Genomic DNA, 20,887 nt, shown 5'->3' on the forward strand with positions numbered 1-20,887 from the left:
TACTACTACTACTACTACTACTACTACTACTACTACTACTACTACTACTCCTACTACTACTCCTACTACTACTGCTACTACTACTGCTTCAACTACTACTACTACTACTACTACTACTACTACTACTACTACTGCTACTACTGCTGCTGCTACTACTACTACTACTACTACTACTACTACTACTACTACTACTACTACTACTACTACTACTAGTAGTAGTAGTAATAGTAGTAGTAGTTGTTGTTGTTGTTTTAGTAGTATTTGTATTATTAGTTTTATTATTATCATCATTATTATTATGATTAACTTTATAAACATCATCATGATTACGAAAACTTCTTTTGAAATTATTCTAATTCTTATTCCAAAATAAACAATTGAGAGTTCATACATATCAAGCGGTATAGAATGTTCACTAAATTCCACGGGTGACACCTTAAAAGTCAATTCGATCTTATTTGAACACAATTACATTACAAAGGCGTATTTGTATATGACTTCATCTGTTAATGAACGCTTGATCGGCTATAAGACACATATCAATCTTCATAAGCGTTGTCTACGTTACGTTAACGTTATCGACGCTAGATGATTATAACGTAATTAGCGTCTGTGTTGAGCCTGCTAATAGGATTTACTCGGTTGAGATGTCGACAAAGTGATTTCATTATGATTTGCTTTGTCGTGCCCGTCCGTATGCGTAAAGTTCGAATTATCATTCAATAATCATCGGTAAATAAACAAGGGATAGGCAAATATACAGATAGACATATCGAAAAAGGTATATCAAACGATTGTACACTGCAGATACTTGGATTAATATGGTTCGCCTTATATTCAGTAAATGGTTATGCACGTAATATTAGTCTTTACATAGAAGCATACAGTGTATCATTACTTCATATGTATCGAGATGGGGCGTTTCAAATTTCAAAGGTGCATGTGACATACTCCATTGTCGCCCAATTGATCATTGTCGGCTTGTGAACTACTTAAATATACTCCGGGTACTCCTATGTATACTTTAATGTACACCGGGTACGGAAAATAAACTTAAATGTACCAGGCAATTATAGCGCTAAATTAGTCGTTGTCGGCTATTTTTTATATCAAATTAATTATGTTCGTATTTATGTCAATATTCTGTGAAATGGCTTGTATATTATCGAAACTCCTACTAAAAAGCGTGTTCAGGCAGGTTTTCGTCAAAGAGAATTGTGTTTCGTATTCCGTAGCGCGTTTACGACATCGGTTTATGGGCTGGAATAAAACTCGGGTACAGTCTTAATTAGTCGGGTTATGTGCTAGTATATTTTCCGTACCCGGGGTACATTTAAGTATACTGAAGAGCACCTGGGCTACATTTAAGTAGTAACCGAGCCGACAATGGCCAATCGAGCTCCACTGTCCCGAAGTATTATCATACATTTGAAGCATCATTGTTGCTAAAAATGATTCATCTTCAAGTCTGCCATGTTAACACTCATTTCTTGACGGAAAAATCGATCTTAAAACGTTGTTGAGTATACATGCGCATAGCGCGTACTGAAATGGACAGACTTTTGTTGAAGGAAAGTACTAAATGTCTAGCTAGATAATACATCAGACTTGAACATAGAAGAATAATCAGGATCTACAGGCTAGTGATAAATGATTTGACCCTACTAACTGGGACGTTAACTTCGATACTCCTAAACCTGTCCAAAAGCTGTAGACACTACATGATCTCACCAGGATAACGCGCTACTCTTATTATAGTAAGGAATAATACTAGTAACCACGTCGACCTATTTCAATACATAATTCTTATGAAAATTAGACACTTGTATTTACCATGCAAACGTTTGTTTTATATCTCCCTGTAAGAAGTGGAATCGAAATGGGCATCCGTCCGTCTGTATGTATGCATATATCACTCTCCGTCTGTCTTGCCTTATACAATAACATGTCCATAGATGTTTTCCTACTCCGTAAAACGTGTATGCAGTTTGAACATTTACGCCTTTATTGGCAAATCAGACATTGTATTCCACCACACAATTGATTTATTATTTTTTATGGAGTCCCTTACCGAAAAAAACAGGCCTCCTACAAACTGTTCTTACTAATTTGCAGCAAAGCTGCCGCAACCATGCTTTCTTGCAAACTTTAACAATGCAAATGAGCTTTGCGGCATCTTAGCTGCAAACTTCATTTGCATATGGGTTTGCAGCAACTTTTCCGCAAACTTAATTTACACGGTAAAAGTTTGCTGCAAATTTGCCGCAAAGTTCTTGCCATGTTCCTGCAAACTTCATTTGCATATGGGAGTTTGCGGTAACTTTGCTGCAAAGTTCTTGCAAAGTTGCTGCAGAGTTGCTGCAGAGTTGCTGCAAAGTTCTTGCAAAGTTATCGCAAACTTCATTTGCATACGGGACTTTGCGGTAACTTTGCCGCAAAGTTAACGCAAAGTTCTTGCAAAGTTGTCACATGGTGAATGTTCTGTAAATGTAATTGGAAGCATACAAATATATAGCTTTCTTTTGTAAATGTCAGAAATGTCATATGAATGCTTCACCAAACATAAAACTACAACAGAAAAGTTTTATGCTTGATTGACTATTGTATATTTTGATTAAGTAACAAACTACATTATATTAAGTTTTTGCTTTAAACCTTTTAAGCGATAGCAATAGCTTTCTTATAAATGTAAGTGAAAAAAGGCTTAACATTTCGTGGCAGAGTAGTTATTCATAAATAAATCTAAGTATTGGTTACATTGCCATTTCATTTGGTCACTGATTAAGCAATCGATTGTTACAACTATGTTGGTTTTGTAAGATAGAGATACCTTTGACTGACTTAATATGTCTTTAATTGACCTATTGCAAAGATAATTTGTTTCATCATTTATTTTAGATGTAAATCGCCCACCAAAACATGTATTTTAAAATGTTAAAGAATACCATTAAATTAAACTCAACATTATGAGAAAAACAATACAAACCTGTTTAATAGTTCAAAGCATTTCCAAAAGGGCCACTTCATAACTCACTGAATTCCTCCTTTAGACTTGTTGACACACATGTCGATTTCCACATTATACTTAATTGTTTAAAAATGTTCACCAAAGTCAGTATTTCAGGATATTGTTAAAACTTTAACTTTAAAAAGTCCAAACATTGCTTTTAAACTACATTTCAACCGGTAACAGGTCCTGCGTGGATCTATGCATGTTTACAAATTCAAATTTGGCTCACAATCTGCAATGAACCAATCAGAAGAGATCCCTTACAAAAACAGAATGTTTGCTGCAACTTTGCGGCAACTTTGCTGCAACATTGCGGCAAACTTTTTTTGTTTACGGGAAGGTTTGCAAGAAAAACAAGTGCAGCTCTTGTCATCATGTCAACCATCTGAGTCAGTGTGAATTGTTAAGATTCTTGGCTAAAGAGGAAACATGTTAATCTGGGATAACGATAGACAATATTGTAGTATTATATACCAGTATATTATTTACTGTTGCAAGTTGACAAATACAGTGGCACGTGTGAGGTCAAAATGTAGATAAATTTAGTTTTTCTTTAAGTCAATTTTGTATTAAAAACTATTCTAGATATCCACTTCAAACGTGGACCCAGGATATCTGTCCACTCCATAGTGGCAATGCTGGTAACCCTGTGACCTGTATTCATAAAGTTATCTACCCTTGTTTTGACTTAGTACATAACTATAATGGCCATTTTCAACGTAGATGGATTCTCAAAAACTATCAAATCTTTCAACTAGAAACTTTATGCACATTATAATTCGATAACCTATGTACTTCTATTGACTTGAGGCGACAACTCTGTCAAGAATGTGTAAGAGTTATTCCCGTTTTTTACTTAAAAAATAGTATTCGTCAAGCACCTGAAGTCTAACGTCCAGCATCCTTTGTCAGCGCTTTTGTCGTCTGAAGAATAACTCCAAAATAAGGAAGACATTCTACTGAATTAATTTTTGTAAATACATTTTCATACCAATGGAAATTAAAATGATTGCACTTTTAAATAAACATACTTGACCATACAATTAATGTTTTTATATTATTTCCCTATTTAACTTTACGTACTATTCAAAGAATGAGGAGAGCTATCATACTAATCACCAGAGCTTCTGCATTCTTGTGTTAATGCTACTTTGAAATATTATTTAGTCCATTGACATATTTTATTGTTTGTAATGTTGCGCAGTCGTTTATAATCATGACCTCACATTTAAATCAGGCAAGAGTAGGCAACTCTCTGATGCATTTTGTTGAAAGTATGCACATTTTTTACTAAGAAAACTACTATTACTAAAGTAAGCCAATGTTAAGAGCTTTTACAACAGTAATATTGATAGGATCAAACTCAGTTCATATTTTAATATTGACATGTAGGGCATTAACATTTTGTCATAAAATCCTGTTTCTGGCAAAGGTCCTCGAACATCAATATTATATCAAAGTTTCTTGCAAAGTTCCTGCAATGTCAATATTTTTCATAAAAGTTCCTTGCAAAGTTCCTGCAACACCAATATTTTGAAAAAGTTTTTTGCTAACTTCTTGCAAACTTTGCAGTAACTTTGCGGTTAGCCGCAAAGTCCTGCAAAGTTCTAGCAAACCTTCCCGCAAACAAAAAAGTTTGCCGCAAAAATGCAGCAAACATTATGTTTCTGTATGGGGTATACCTCGGATACTGAAGAGATCTCAACTGGAAACTTAATAGGTAGATAAATCTTAAGGGCAGGAGGTACAGTGCACAGGAACCGTTAAACGTATTAGTTACGTAGATCTCATTAATGTTCAGTTCATTACGCGCATAGCTCTTGCTTCCGCATTTTAACCCATTTATGCATAGTGGACTTTCCCATCCTTCTAAATTGGATCTATTTATTTTCAAAATTAGGGTTGTCTATTATATTTATTTCTATATTTAGACAGAAATTCCTTTACAGAAATTCCTTTAAGCAAACAGCGCAGACCCAGATGAGACACCGCATCATGCGGCGTCTAATCTGGATCTACGCTGTTTACAAAGGCCTTTTTTCTGGACGCTAGGCATAAATGGGTTAAGAGTAATTTCCCTTTATATACGTTTATACTTAATTGTTGAACGAAGCATAACTTGAAAATTATATGCGTGTGTCTACTCTGAACGTTGTTTATATAAAGATCTCAATTAGGACAAATTCAGCGCATAAGAACGGTTACAGCTGCCTTCATTGTTTTCACAGTTATTGCATTGTGAATGTTCATAATTAAATTTGCCCAGGGCATATCTAAACTTTAATATGATGTATAAATAACCAAGAGGTATACCAATACCAAGTGGAATTATTAATTATTATAAGGAATACCACACCCTTAAATAATCAAAGCTCTGAAGGCACTGCAGTTGTTCGCTGTTGTCGTCCTTGATTAACTTGTGCGCATTGCACAGGCTTATCTTATTTGACGTGCATTAAGCCCCGTTTTCAATGAGAGCATGTACAGATTTCAATGATAAACTCTAGACTGGCCAATGTCGACTTACAAGCTGGTTATATAAACTCACTGCTAGAGGGTATATACACTCACTGCTAGAGCAGAATCATTTATCGTCTGCTGCAGACAGGCAGCAATAATCGTCCCTTGCAGAGTGAGTTGTGGTTCTTACCGTACTTAAGGCTTCTAAGCACATACTGATTTGCAAACGATGCTCTGTAAATTTAGCTGGCCGCTGACGCGACCAACTAAAAATGAAAACTGATATACTAATCTAAATTGGATCAAAAACGCTTAAGTTTGATGTTGTTATGAACTCCACAATTATGGAACATCCTGTTTAACGTGTTGATAGTTATATAATAAAAACCTGTTTTAATCGAGACCTTAATCAATCATTATCAGTTTTATTAGTCCTTACTTAAGTATCGATCTTGTGTAATTAACCCGTTTTGTGAAAAATCTTACATTCTTTGAAATACGGATTGTTAAAATAATTGACCCATGTTTTAACTCACGCGCGAACGACAATATAACGCGACACGTAATTCGTCACTATTTGGAGGCGGACAAAATCTTGTCAACAATAGTGATTGAAGGGGCCTTTTCACAGATTTTGGCATGTATTGAAGTTTGTCATTTAATGCTTTATTTTGATAAATTTAAACATTAGACCTCAAAATCTCCAGTAAAATACAAGAATGCAATTTAAAAAAAAAGAAGAAAAAAAGTAAAACTTAAGTGGGCTCGAACCACTGACCCCAGGGGTTCTAGATGTAAAAGTCTTCCGCTTACACCACATCCATTCTCATGCTATGTTAGAATGTATGATTACTTTATATAAGCAATCCTCGTAGTTTCACAAAATATATCGACAACAACAGAACTCTCCCAATTATTCAATCATTTCGCGTTGCAGCGCTTTATAATTTTCAGGTTTTTAAATCGTCAAATAATGCATATAATGTATTGTAGAGCATGGCAAATGTTCAGTATTACTGTTTCCTCACAAATATCATAACTAAAACGAAAATTTGCGAATTTGAAACATTTTTTTAATTTTGTCAATTTACCAAAACGTGAAAATGCCCCTTTAAATCTTCCGTAAACAATCGCTTACTTAAAGTTGAAAAAAATAAATGCTCTCACTGTGATATAAGGTTCTTCAAATTAAATTCGTTTGTATATATACATATGTTCATTTGATGAAACGTGTCACACGCCCTGTTGATGAATTTGTTCACACCTGGGCTTGCATGAAACCATTGTTTTCTATTTCAATAAATCAAACGTCATTTAAGTTATATACATATATCCACATTTAGTAAATAAACGAAATCTTAATAAATCTAGGACTCTGTAATATCACAATCACGAAATATATTTTACAGTAAGAGACGTCATTAAATATGACGTTATTTTCTGTTTCCAAGTTTTAAGAATGTTACGTTAGTAAGCGACATGTTTGTGAGTCGGTGTCTTAAAAAGCGAGCGTCATGCACACGGTGTGTCAAGTATCGTCTCAGAGCATGTGCAGTACGCACTGGCTAATCTGGGACGACACTTATCATCCCACTTTGGATGTTCGTTTAGAGGTAACTGAATTTACACACTTGTTCTTAATAAAAGTATAAAGTGTGCTCCCGGTTCGCATTTACGGACTGCATTTCGTTGCGTTTTACGTCAGAATGATGGCCCAAAAATCAATCCCCATAGAGATCCTTGGGTAAGTATTGCCTGAATAAAACTATAAAGTGAAATTTTGAAAAGTAAAATAGCTGGAAATTAAAGGTGCATTTAGAAGATTGTGATATTTTTTATTTACAATTATTATAAATGCGACAATATAAGCATATAAATCAGATATAACAATGTGGATGAGTTTTGCTTCTTACATTTTAATATTGCAATCAAAATAAAATGTATACATGTCATAGTCATTTTTTTAACAAACGCGGTTAGTTGGTATCGATGCTGTGTTTGAACAGATGAACATTTGTATGTTTAAAAGGATATATAGCAACATAAGATAAAAATAAAATAGTATATCATGTCCCTACACAATATTGTTCAAGGTATATAAAACATCTTTTTGTAGTTTTAAAGGCACATGGTATAATAAACACAGTACACATCTGTTGTATAAAGAAGTGTATGTTACTTAAAATACAAGAACTACAACAAGTACGCAAAAGACAACATAACCGAATGAACATCATTATCATAATTCAACAAAAATTTACATACTCAAACAGTCTTAAGACAAAGATAGATAGTTCGTTGTTGTAGACAAATCCATCTCCCAGCATCTGCCGGAAGGTCACTTTTCACTTGAAGTGGCAGATGCAGACATCGACGGAACAGTGGCCCCTGTCGCACGTGTCTTGGCACCACGTGTTCCAATAGGAACCTTCGCCACTCATCACACTGTTAGCCCAACATCCGGTCGCCGGTGTCGTCGGCATTGGTGTTGTTGTCGCCTTTGTAGTTGGCATCTGCGTGGATGCCGACCGTGTCATCGGGAACAGCGGTGTGTCCGAACAGTCGCATGTTTCAGTCGGGCAGATTGCTGTCTTGTTGTTACAATTTTCATTACACCTATGTTATGACAAATATACGCATGCTTTAATGGCAGTTATTAAAATAATGTAAGTGCAACTCTAATACAGGGTCAGACGATGCCTTAAAGCTGAAAATCAAAACTCGACTTGATATAAACTTTTCATTTTATATTGTATATGCTTTTAGTAACATAGCATTATTCCGTATGCATATGCGAATAAATACTTGAACTTCATACATATCGTAAGATGGCACGACGGTCTTAGATCGCTCGCTTGTGTAATGCGACATGGAAAGTTTCGAGCCAGCGGTATGGTTGAACAATCCGTGGAACAGAGCGACTATACGATGTTAGGCATCAAATATTGAACCGCTGACACTTGCGGTTCCACAGAAGATTGCTGAAGCTATTGGGTAAAGTTGTCTATATGTCTTAGGTTTAGGCATGGCAAGATTTTAGCCGGAGGTATGATTCAAAGAGGACCCTCATACAATGTTTAACATCAATTTAAAACCTTTGACTCTTATGGTTTCAGAAAAGATTGTAGATGTTATTTACATGGCGAATCATGTGATTTGTTTGTTTTGGCAAGAGGCATGATATGAACTTATTGGCCTTCTCGTACAATGTAATTTAGAAAATATTAAACTCCAAACCTTTCCGATTTCAAAGACAGAGATTTTAAATGGTAAACTTACTTTTTTAGCTCTGGTTTCATTCATATGCAACTTTGAAAGAGGGTAACCAAGGTATAATCCCTGTGAAAATTCGTTATAATCTACCATCGGTTTCGGAGGAGATACCATTTGAATAAAAAGTAAATTGATGACGCACGTCGCACGACAGACAAACGGCTATCCAACTGAACTAATAGTTCTTAATGATTTGTTATAACGGCGAATTACGACAGCTTTTATAATTACCGGTATTCTGTCTTTAAAATAACAATATTTTTGAAATAAAATTGTCAATATACGAATCAGCTTTGCTTTGAGATTTTTACAAGTAGAACGCACCATATGTCGAAAACAACAATATCCTTCCACAAACTAATAGCTTTGCACACTCTGGTGTACTGCACCGACGGGGAGGAAGTTCCGGCGCTTGGCGGCTCGGTAGCCATGGGCGTGTAGATCTGGGTCGTGGTGAGCGTTATAACCTGCTGCACCTCAGAGCACTTGCATGAATCTGGCGCACAGTTTCCACGCGCGCATGAGTCAGCGCACCATCTGGCAATCATGGTACAAATAGATCTAAATGTGGTTTCATTGTCATTTGAAAAGGAAATCACCTACCGCAAATTTTATAAACGTATGCTCACACATATACTTCAAGATTGTATTTTAGTTCGAGGGAATTATTAGTACCATAATCGTCTTGTGTTTTTCCCCTCGAGAACATGTGTTATTCAAAAACATGTGAGCGACATATTTCCGCTGTCATAATAGAACATTGTCATTCTGATAGCATGAAACAATATTAACGTATGTGTTTTTTTTACCTGTCCAGGTATTCGTTGCCAGCCCACAAGTTGATGGCCTTGCATACGACCTTGGTGATATACGTGGTCTGAGGAGGGTTGGGCTGGGGCGTAGTCGCTATTGTGCTGGGCGTGGTCGATTGAGTGGTGGGCTTAAAGCGTACGTATTCAGATTTCACCCAAATCACCGTTATTCACAAATTCGTGTTATACTTAAAATATTTCTATTGACAGTTACTATAAGAAATGGAAATGAGGACATAAACTAATAAAAATACCACTAAGTAGAAGAAACAAAGTTTTACCAAAGTCGTTGTAGAAGTTGTTGTTGGTCGTGGTGTCATCGTAGTTGTCGTTGTTGTTGTCGGTGTGGTTGAACTTGTCGTCGTCGGCTGTGGTGTTTCGGCGGAAACGGAGTTTCCACAGGAACAGCCGAAAGCAGGGCATTTGCCGATGGCACAGTTGTCTACACACCATTTGTCCATTTCCGAATCACCGGACCAGAGGTTTATTGCATGGCATCCCGTGCGCGGCAACGTCTGATGGGCGAAATCAATTTGTTTTGTTTACAAGCCTATACACAACAAGAAATGAATCTCGTTCGCTTGCATTCTATCGAAAATGAAACGTATAATACTGGTAATAATATTAATAATAAATTATATCAAAATAATTTTGATATACATCAAACACTTGATCAATCATAACATAAATTAGGAGTTTCCTCCATTATGATTAAGACAGAAGGTATTATTATTCCCCATTCTCATACTAGAGTTTCAAGCCTAAAAACAAAATAGGGAGGACTAGTTTTATTTAGGCCTTACGGCTCGCGTGTACTTAACCCTTTGCATGCTGGGAAATTTTTCGTCTGCTAAAATATTGTCTGCAGAATTTCTAAAATTAGCATTTTCTTCGATATTTCAAAGAATACTTTCAAAATAGCAAACAGTTTGGATCCCGATGAGACGCCACGCTCTTTGGGGTCTCATCTGGATCCAAACTGTTTGCAAAGGCCTTCAAAATTCGGTTCCAGCACTCAAAGAGTTAATAACCGGATGGCTTCATACTGGGCCTGGTGTGATGACAGGTGGCTTTGAGGTTAGGGTCGTCCTCGTCGTCACAGGCGGCAGGGTTTGTGGCACGGGCTTGTAGGTCTGTGGCGGAAGAGTCGGTACGGAGGGCTCTGTCGGTACCACCGGAAGCCCAGCGCCATCGATGCTGACGTCTGCACAGCCGCGAAACTCCTCCTGTTGTCCGCATCCTACACACGCTTTGCCGTTCGGGTCGACACCCCAGCTGTTGCCTTAAGCAGAAACACCTCACAACTACGATCGTTGTACTTATTATCCACTACGGATAAAGCAACTGTATATTTTTTCATCGAGCTACTCTTACATAATAATATTCGTTGAACTCTTATCGTTAGAGATCTTTTTTGTAGGCATGCATAATAGTTTCAAGGTCGGAGACAAGTTAATGAACTTTTAAGTTAAATCCGAACCACAGAGCATGTTCGTTCGGTTAAATTATCCTTTATGTTTAACTGGGTTCATAATCTGCGTGACAAAGTCAATATAAGACTCTACTACTACGTGATATTTTAACTAACCCAGTAGCGCATTTGTACGACACACCCATAACAGTGTATAGGGCTAACATGTGTGGTAGCGCATCTGAACGACTCTCTAATATAGAAGGGTTAAGAACTTACATGAGTGGTAGACCAAACTGTATCAGGCACTAATAACTAGGGCTGCACCGAATATCTTAAATATCCGAGATTCGCGGATCCAAACGAGGATTCGCGGATCTAACCGTGATTGGTAAAATCGGTTTCGAATCCGGATCTTATTTGAGTTTAACCTTTCGTTTGCGTTAATTGTTTCTTTCGCCCTTATACGTTTCGTTAAATTGTTTCATTCTGTTTAAAAGGCTGACTGGTTTGTAGTTTGTCACAATTATCGCTACTTTTTCGACAAAAACATGGAACTTACACAGTCCACTTTCGTTTTCGATGGTGCAAAATGGCGCAGAAGAAAAATCGCGATGCACATAAACAATTACAATCCTCGGTGTGGAAGCATTTTGGGTTTATCAGCATACTTATTCTGGCCTATAAGTGGTCGTTACGAAGTATTTTATTGATACTTATTGCAGATTGCGTGTGATGCGTTTTTTGCTTGTTAAAATACAGCGTTATTCATATTATATCTGACTGACAAAGATGTGTTTAATATGCGACATTATTATTTATGTTTGTCGTAAAGTGCTTACACTATTTCGTGCATGTGCGATTTTGAGAAATTTGCGGAATCTGGACCCGGGTATAATTTTCGAACAACGTAAGTCATTTTTGTCATCTACTTAGTATTTGTTTTTGTTTTTGATGTCGTTATTTCTGCTTCCACTACTGCTGTTGCGGCTGCAGCTGCATCTACCAATGCTGCTAAAGTAGTATAAATATTAGTAGCTGTACAGTTTATAATAATAATAATAATACAAGTTAATTACTTTTCTCATAAGACATATATACGTTCTGATGTTTCAAAACATAATTTTGGTTATAACAATATAAATTATAATTTATTTTGCGTATTTTTACTTTCAAAGTAGTATTTGAACCGATATTCGATATCCGAGCCTTTGGATTCGAATTCGGATCCGAGTGAAATTTTGGATTCGGTGCAGCACTACTAATAAATCAGGTTGGAAGACCAACTTTGTTGTAGCCCCACTGTATGACGTACTGATGCACCAGCGTTTAAGACTTACCTGTGCGTAAGACCCACTATATCACGTACATGTACTAATATAGCAGGTTGAAGGACTCACATGTGTGACAGAAATATCTTACATGTGTGACAGAAATACCTTACATGTGTGACATAAATACTATATGAAGCATTGCCTATATGGTAGACTCACTGCATGGCTCACAGATATAGCAGGGTTGAGGACTAACATGTGTGGTAAACTCACTGTATGACTAACTGTGACATCAGGGTTGAGGACTAACATGTGTGGTTAACTCACTGTATGACACACTGTGACATCAGGGTTGAGGACTAACATGTGTAGTTAACTCACTGTATGACTAACTGTGACATCAGGGTTGAGGACTAACATGTGTGGTTAACTCACTGTATGACAAACTGAGACATCAGGGTTGTGGACTAACATGTGTGGTAAACTCACTGTATGACAAACTGAGACACCAGAGTTGTGGACTAACATGTGTGGTAAACTCACTGTATGACAAACTGATACATCAGGGTTGTGGACTTACCTGTGTGGTAGCGCCACTGCACGACACACTGAGAACAGACCATTCCGAATGGAAGCTTGTAGTCGGCTGTGTACTGCCCCGTTTGCATGGTGGTGATATTAATCCTACGTAAAATAATATAAGTATGCTTATTTTTATATATAATTAGCCGATACCGTTAACACATAAATGAACTTTAGCCAACTTTTATGTTCAGTAATGAAACCAAGGGTATCTTATTGAAATGACAGTGCTGTATACAAATTACGACTTTTGCAATAGTCCAATAAGTTAAAATACGTGTTTGAACAAAAGAAAAGGAATGAACAAAAATATTGACTGTAATAAGTACATACTATGGTATGAAGAACAGTTAACAATTCTGCAAAAATAATTTGCTTATTATTTAACCGTTATTTATTTAATCGCAGGATTTGAATATAAAATAGTGTTATACGTTCATTAAAAAACCTGATGGCAACAACAATTTCTCTCCTGATGGAGTTGCAATAATTTGATTATTCCGGTTCTATCAAATGTTATTTTAAAGTACGTTTTGTTGTGCCAACTTTGCTATTTGCAGAACGCGCTTGTCTATAAATCTTGTTAAACACGAAATCGGAACTGTCTGAGCGTATGCTACCGACAGCGTTAGATGAAAAAGTGATTTGTCGACCTTATATTTCTCAAGGTCTCTTGAAATATTTCATGAATTGCCATGTTTCTTGCGTGAGTCTAGAATAATATCAGTCCCTAAAAACAATAAAGGAAGAACACACTCGAGATCACTATATTTATTTTCATTTTCTCGGCAATATTACTATTTTAAGCGGGAAGAGGACAATTACAACGAGCGACGCATGGTTTAGGGGAGATAACCCTGGGTTATGGTTAGGTTAGGGTTAGGATTAGGGTTAAGGTATGGAATAAGGCTAACCCTAACCCAAACCCGACCCCTAGCCCTAACCCTTACCCTTACCCTAACCCTTTTAAGCAATTCGAAACAGCCAGCAGGTAGAAGCAAATTAAACTTAAAACAAAACATTGAAACGTGGAAAATCAAATTTTAAAGAGTCTGCATCATTCTACCTTGAGCCTAGACCGTCTGCGCGTTGAAGAACGTGTTTGTCGAGGCACTCGATGGTGGCAGGCTTTCTGACGTCATTGTTGGGACAGATCCTGAACTCGAACCAACCCCAATGGTTGGCAGTTAGTATCGCCTTCATCGTAACTGTTTGACCCATCTGTAAATAGCAATCACTCTTATTTGAATGTAATATTAAAACCGGTTCAGCATTGGCAATCCGCTGATTAGGCTGACCCACATTGCGTGAAAGCAAATTAGGATTTCGTTTAAGCTCTACGTCGAATGGATAGGTACTGTAGTGTGTTCCTCATTCATTATTGACTTATTCTATGTGCTCAGCAAAGTGCAGTAATTGTACATATCTCGGTAAAAAGAAGCAACACTGAACAACACGGCGCCTATTATTTAGTGATTTTGTAAGGAAAATCCTTAAATTCATAAAATTGCATTGTGTCTTTGTGTTTGTTGTTGTTTTTTCGCTCTGATATCCTCTAACAGACAAATTTTTTAAACAAAAGGAAATTAATACAAATGAGTACAATTTTATCATTTAAGAAGGTAAAAGTGGATGTTTTATACCTAAGAGTTTTTTAACAACATTATCTGAAATTGTATCGAACCTACAACATCATTTAGGGTTTCCCTAAAAAGCATTGTGAATGCAAACCCTTCACTTTACCTTGTAATGGCGGACGATTAATCCCGTGGCAAACCTTCCCCCCGCCTCGTTGTCTTGCGGCATTCCCAACGGGTCCCCGCACACACCGCAGCGCCCGTGACCGTCCGCCGGTATCTGCAACACACTTCGGTTAGTTAAGCGCACGTGATTTTCTGTATTGATCATAGAACGATGATTTTAACTGGAGTTACATTAATTCGGAGTTGCTGTCCTAAAGACCATGTTTTACATTGTACTATGCCATAAACATGTCTAGTGTGTTATAGGATCAAAACCAATATTTTTTGTCTCGATATATACAAAAATCGACACTGTGATAGAATGAACACATTTTAAAGCCCGACTTACAATTCGGTTAAAAAGAGTTCCAGTATGAAAGTGGTAAATATTATTTTTTTTATCCGAGATAGTCATAGATTCTAATCCTACTCCATCTGAGGAACAAACTATTTCTGCTAACGATGCCCCGTCCCGCAACAACTTCTTTTCTTATCGCAACTTCTCTTACTCGAACTCTACTCTTACACTTTCTTCAATTTCCTTCTCAACTTATTACATTTTTTGATATCAATACTACCCTGATATATGATTTGTATTACAACATATATATTTTGTTCATTTCTAAACGGTATTCAAATACCAATCACTGAACTATATGTTTCAAAATTTTGTCATTTTTATAAGTTGTTGTTACACGTTTGGTTGTTTACACCATATCAGCAGCGCTTCTAACAGACAGAAGAGAGACATAGCATAAGCCTCGAGCTTTTTTCTCAATTCTGTCAAATTGTATCCTACAGCCTTTATATTAAGCAATACTGCAATTTCTTCCTGCCTTGTGTATTGTTCGAAAATAATATGTATGTTTGTATTGTATTGCTTATATGTACTGTCTACTGAACTAATTAAATAGTGTTTAAACCAAATATTTTAATACATAAAATTATCATCTTGTTTCAAGTTTATCTCCCTAAAGTTCTAAACTTAATGACAAAACGATAAAGTAGTTTTAACAAAAATGTAGTTTTAACTTAAATATATATTATACACAGGTAATTTTCAAATTAAGATGAAAGCGATTCATTTTAATTCTCGTGTTGATGAATTGTCTAATAACATGAATCACGATGAGCTGTAATATGCTTTAGTGATAACAATATTTGTTCTGTTCTGTTCTGTCAATTTATCTTTAATCAAATATAGAGGCCAGTAACTGTTTATCAAACTGTATTGCATAAGTACTCGCGGTGGTCGCCCCTGAAAAAGGTGAATTGTGTTTATAGACTTGCATGTTCGCCAAATCTTTATTATGCCCCCGAAGATGGGCATATATTGATCGCATTTTCGTCCGTCCGTATGTCTGTCTGTCCGTCCGTCCGTCTGTCTGTCCGTCTGGCTGTCTGTCTGAAAGTCCGTCACACTATGCGATTAGGTTTCGAAAAATGCTCATAACTACTATGTCGCTTCAGATGTAACCTTCATATTTGGTATGAATGTGTATATGGACAAGGCCTTTCCATACGCACACAAATTTTGACTTGTTTGACCTTGACCTTGAACTTAGGGTCTGCGTTTAGGTTTCGAAATCTGCGTTTCGGTTTCGAAAAAGCGTGTTTCGGGGGCATATGTCATACTATGGTGAAGGCTCTTGTTTTTCTATAAAAAAAGTTTGACACGTTAAAAGTGATATGTAAAATTCGAACTACGCGTGGGTTTATCAAGTGTTAAATAATTTAAAGATTAACCAGTGTCTTTAAAGGCAACAAACTCTAAACGCGTGTTGAACGAAATGAACACTTGCATGACTAGCGTTTTCAAAAAATAATGAGGAGCTCCATATATTTGCTTAAGATCGTCGAATAATCGCACATGTATTTCATATACCATACTATCGACAATTGTATCATGTATTTGATTGACAAAGTGGCTGTTTGGGTCCTTCAATAGCATAGTTACGTTATTTGATCATCGTTTGGGTATTACCAGTTGAAGTTCAACAAGGATAAACTAAATAATGATTCATTTGTTAAATTTCCTGATATCGAGACATGTCCGCCTAGCCTATTTATCATTTGGAGTATACTTAGACTATTAGTTTTGTTGAAGGGGATTCTTGATTGCAAATTAATTGATAAAGCTTGTCGAACACCCACACGGCGCGCTGAGCTGCGTCTCTCTAACCTGGAGAATATGAGACGTTCCACGACCACACGTTCGTATCCATTGAGATTGAGAGCTCGGTATGATTGATGCTTTATCTTGTTTAGAGTTTTTATCGAACACGGATTTTCAAATAGACATGATATGCATAAGAATGTACTATCACGGAGATCCTAGTCGGTATAAAGATTTCAGGAATGAAAAACACTGGCTCGAGACTGGCTGATGTTTGACGCTCGTGACCCTTTAATGTTATCTTTTGAAATAAAAAAATACATTACCACAAAATACTGCTGCAAACAATTAGACTAGGTGAACCCACGTATACGCTTGGTCAAAGTGAAAATGTGGTGTGTGAAGGAAAATGTTCATGAGTTTCCGCATTTATCATTGATGTAGAGAACTAAAGCCAACAACATCGATGAAGCAACACAACACCATTGATGAACATCTAAATTTGAGCGAACTTGCCCAGAGAACCGACTGTTCCCTGCCTCCATTATTCATCTTGAGAATGTAGATTTAAATATTCGTGTTATAATTAAGTTTTTACTCGTGATTTTCTTTTTTTTGTGATATAACTGTATTAACCGTTTATAAAATGACATGTTTTAAAGAAAATTGCATAATTTTAATTTTATTACAAAGCACATATATGATACATTTAGGAAGGTAACCGCTGCGACGAGTTGGGCAGTGACATGCTCAAACTACGTGATTTTAAATAATAACTATTTATCAAATTATGCGATGTAAATCTGGCCGTGTAATTTGGGTATTACAATCCTGATAATATGTGTCGTGTTCTGAGAAAACTGGACTTAATGCATGTGCGTTAAGTATCGTCCCAGATTAGCGTGTGCATTAGGCACTGGCTAATCAGGGACGACACTTTTCCCTTTTATGGTATTTTTCTTGAAACTAAAAATACCATAAAAGGTAAGAGTGTCGTCCCTGATTAGCCAGTGCGGAATGCACAGGCTAATCTGGGACGATACTTTACGCATATACATTATGCACAGTTTTCTCAGAACACGACGTATACATATTTAAGCCAACTTCTACTACCGTCGTTGTGAAAATGCGGTCCGCATTGGAATGTTTAAGAGTGTTTTTGAAGAGGACACGGCTTTTATATTCGAAGCACTTGTACCGCGCATTCGGTTCACGTATATTTTAAACATATTTACGCATCTCTTACATGCACCGTTCAGAGTATGGGGCATGTAAATAATGCACAGTAAACAGTTTAACCTACATTCTCCAAAAAAATCAATGAGAGGTGAATGTAATGACATATACGGGTACACAGGATACGGACTCAAGAGAATTTCAATAAGCCGACGCAATCGAGCTTAAATAAAAAAGGGTTTAAATTAAATTAATTAGATATATAAAGTAATGAATGAAAACTTGATTATTTTCAATTTTGCTTTCAGTGTACGTACATATAAAATAATAAAATATGTGCTATGGAATTGAGGGTAGAGTAAATATTGCCCTCCGATAAGTATTATGCCTGCACGTATACCCATTTGTATTTAAAGGGTCCTTTTTACAGATTTTGGCATGTTTTGAAGTTTGTCATAAAATGCTTTATATTGATAAATATAAACATATGCTCTAAAAGGCACAAGTAAAAAATCAAGAATAAAATTTAAAAAAGAAAAAAAAGTTAACCTCAACAGGGTCTCCGACTTAAACCCCACGACCATTCTTCCGAATATAATGACAGATGTATTTGATACTTTATATAAGCAATCATCGTAGTTTCACAAAATATGGCGACAACAACAGAACTTTCCAAATTATTCAATCGTTTCGCGTTGCAGCGCTTTATAATTTTCAGGTTTTAAAATCGTCAAAAGCTGCATATAATGGCTATATTAGAGCATGGTAAATGTTTAGTATTACAGTTTCCTCACAAATATCATAACTAAATCGATAATTTGCGAATCTGAAACAACTTTTTTAAATTTAGTCAATTTACCAAAACGTGAAAAGGCCCCTTTAAATTACAGCATTTATGTTTGATATACGAAAATACTTAGTAAATAGCATAGCCTTGTAGCGGGGAATAGTAAATATTGACATATCGAAAAATAAAATCAATATTTTGCGCCGGAATTATCTGTATAATGTTGCTTAAAAACCTTTTTGACGACACGATAAGGGGGTTTTATGAGAGAGTGGATTGTTTGGCAATACAACACTTTATTTATTTAATTATACTTTACTTTTGTGTTATTATAAAAAGGGTATCGTCAGGAGACCCTAAAATATATTATGCGTTATGGCTATATGTTCCCTCTTTTTTTGGAATTTTTTTCCCACGCTCTGTATTCTATCTGTCAAAACGGTGATCTTATTGCTTGTTGAAGCGTGTTAACATGGGCTATTAAATATTCTTTATAGCATTAAGATGTATTATACCAGAAAAAAATGCTTTCGGGATAAGCGAAACAGCTTTAGTGATTAGGGGATACATACAAGCCCGCTACGAAACATTGAATTGTGTGTAAGGCTGAAATTCCAAAGAAATACCAACCACTACTAAAATAAATGATAAGATGGGATATGATTTTCCTTAAAAAATGTTACGGTTTCTTAATTCACATTATTTCTAGACACTCATTTTTCTCGAACTAAATTAAATGTGACCAATTATTGTTGCAATACATATACTCGCGTTTTAAGAATTAGTATATTTTCAGACGCCATACAATCAGTTAAAGCACATCGATTAAAAAAGTAAGAGTTTACGAATGTATCAATAAAATTTAACGTTACATTTATATCGCATGATTAGAAAAAATAAAATAGAAAATTACAAAACGAATACAAGATGTTGTACCATGGTCCCGCCGCATCGTATGGCGTTGTCGTCGAAGTTTTTAGGGAGGCCCGGAAACTCCCTCCATGCGCTGGCCCTTGCCGGTGGGTCGATCATGTACCCGTGTCCATGGGCCATGTGCACGACACCCAATACGTGCGCGGCGATGAGCAATCTCACGTGCATTCTATTTGAGATGTCAACAACCCACAAGAAAATTACTAGTACTCTGAGAAGCCCGTAGTATGTTTGCCTTTATAAGTTTACGACCGAAAACCTATTTTTTCTAAATCACAATAACTTAATCAAATTCAAGTTTTGCGCGGCAAACATCAGTTTTGCTGCGTACATTTAGGATAAATGCCGCAAGGATGAAAACATTGGTCTTGACTCTACTTAAGTACTCCAAGATCGAACAGGTAGAATTATAGAATTCAATATGACAAATGAGTTTATCAAATCGCAGTGTGGGGTCCTTTCTGAGCGATTAGCCAATCGCAGATAACATGAACATCGAACCAAGATAGAACAATTTAGTATAGAAACGGACTAAAATACAGGAATGCATGATTGAGTATCAATATGTTCGAGGGTAGCGCCCCAAACTGGATTATTAGATATATGCGTTTGACGCATTTCGGACTTTCGTTCGAAAGCCCCTTTCCTCTGATGTGTACTTGGAGCGCATTCCATTCAACTGTTACCGTTGCTATTTGACGTAATGTCGAGCTATGTGCGTCTTAATCGCAATTTGCAGCTTATGTCGATAGCTACATTCGGATTAAAGTGCACCGCTGTCAGGTAACACCTCTTGAGACACATTTTACAAACATATCAATGTTTTATTAGTTTTTCTTTTCCGTGTCGGTATCTGCACATGTATTTTTTTGTCTCACAACTAAACGACATATTGTACTTGAAGACTTATACAATGAGACCATTTAACACAAGTAAACGACATATTGTACTTGAAGACTTTACCATTGAGACCATTTAACACAACTAAACAGCATATTGTTCTTGAAGACTTTCACAGTTAGACCATTTAACATAACTAAACGACATATTGTACTTGAATACTTTAACAGTGAGACCATTTAACACAACTAAACGACATATTGTACTTGAAGACTTTAATAGTGAGACCATTTGACACAACTAAACGACATATTGTACTTGAAGACTTTTACAATGAGACCATTGGACACATCTAAACGACATATTGTACTTGAAGACTTTTACAATGAGACCATTTGACACAACTAAACGACATATTGTACTTGAAGACTTATACAATGAGACCATTTGACACAAATAAACGACATATTG

At 36.3% G+C, this 20,887-nt stretch overlaps 1 protein-coding gene across 1 annotated transcript; it reads right to left on the reverse strand.

Annotated features, from left to right (window-relative positions):
* Nucleotides 1–7,366: 7,366 nt before the first annotated feature.
* On the reverse strand, nt 7,367–19,992 carry LOC127832509 (mucin-2-like). Its single transcript, XM_052358014.1, has 9 exons — nt 19,580–19,992; nt 14,566–14,679; nt 13,889–14,043; nt 12,821–12,924; nt 10,602–10,837; nt 9,837–10,070; nt 9,553–9,683; nt 9,068–9,280; nt 7,367–8,086 (listed from the first exon to the last, which is right to left on the reverse strand). Exons 1-9 carry the CDS (start codon nt 19,742–19,744, stop codon nt 7,816–7,818), a joined length of 1,623 nt encoding a protein of 540 aa, XP_052213974.1. The 5' UTR covers nt 19,745–19,992; the 3' UTR covers nt 7,367–7,815.
* Nucleotides 19,993–20,887: the final 895 nt, after the last annotated feature.

The sequence above is a fragment of the Dreissena polymorpha genome, chromosome 1, assembly GCF_020536995.1.
Source record: "Dreissena polymorpha isolate Duluth1 chromosome 1, UMN_Dpol_1.0, whole genome shotgun sequence".
In the NCBI taxonomy this organism is placed as follows: Eukaryota; Metazoa; Mollusca; class Bivalvia; order Myida; family Dreissenidae; genus Dreissena; species Dreissena polymorpha.

Coding starts and splice junctions, on each gene's coding strand:
- LOC127832509 (XM_052358014.1), bottom strand. CDS start 19,744: ATGCACGTGAGATTGCTCATCGCCGCGCACGTATTGGGTGTCGTGCAC. Junction 14,680..19,579: donor TACGATGCGGCGGGACCATG/GTACAACATCTT, acceptor AGTGTGTTGCAG/ATACCGGCGGACGGTCACGG. Junction 8,087..9,067: donor ATTGTTGTTTTCGACATATG/GTGCGTTCTACT, acceptor GTCATAACATAG/GTGTAATGAAAATTGTAACA.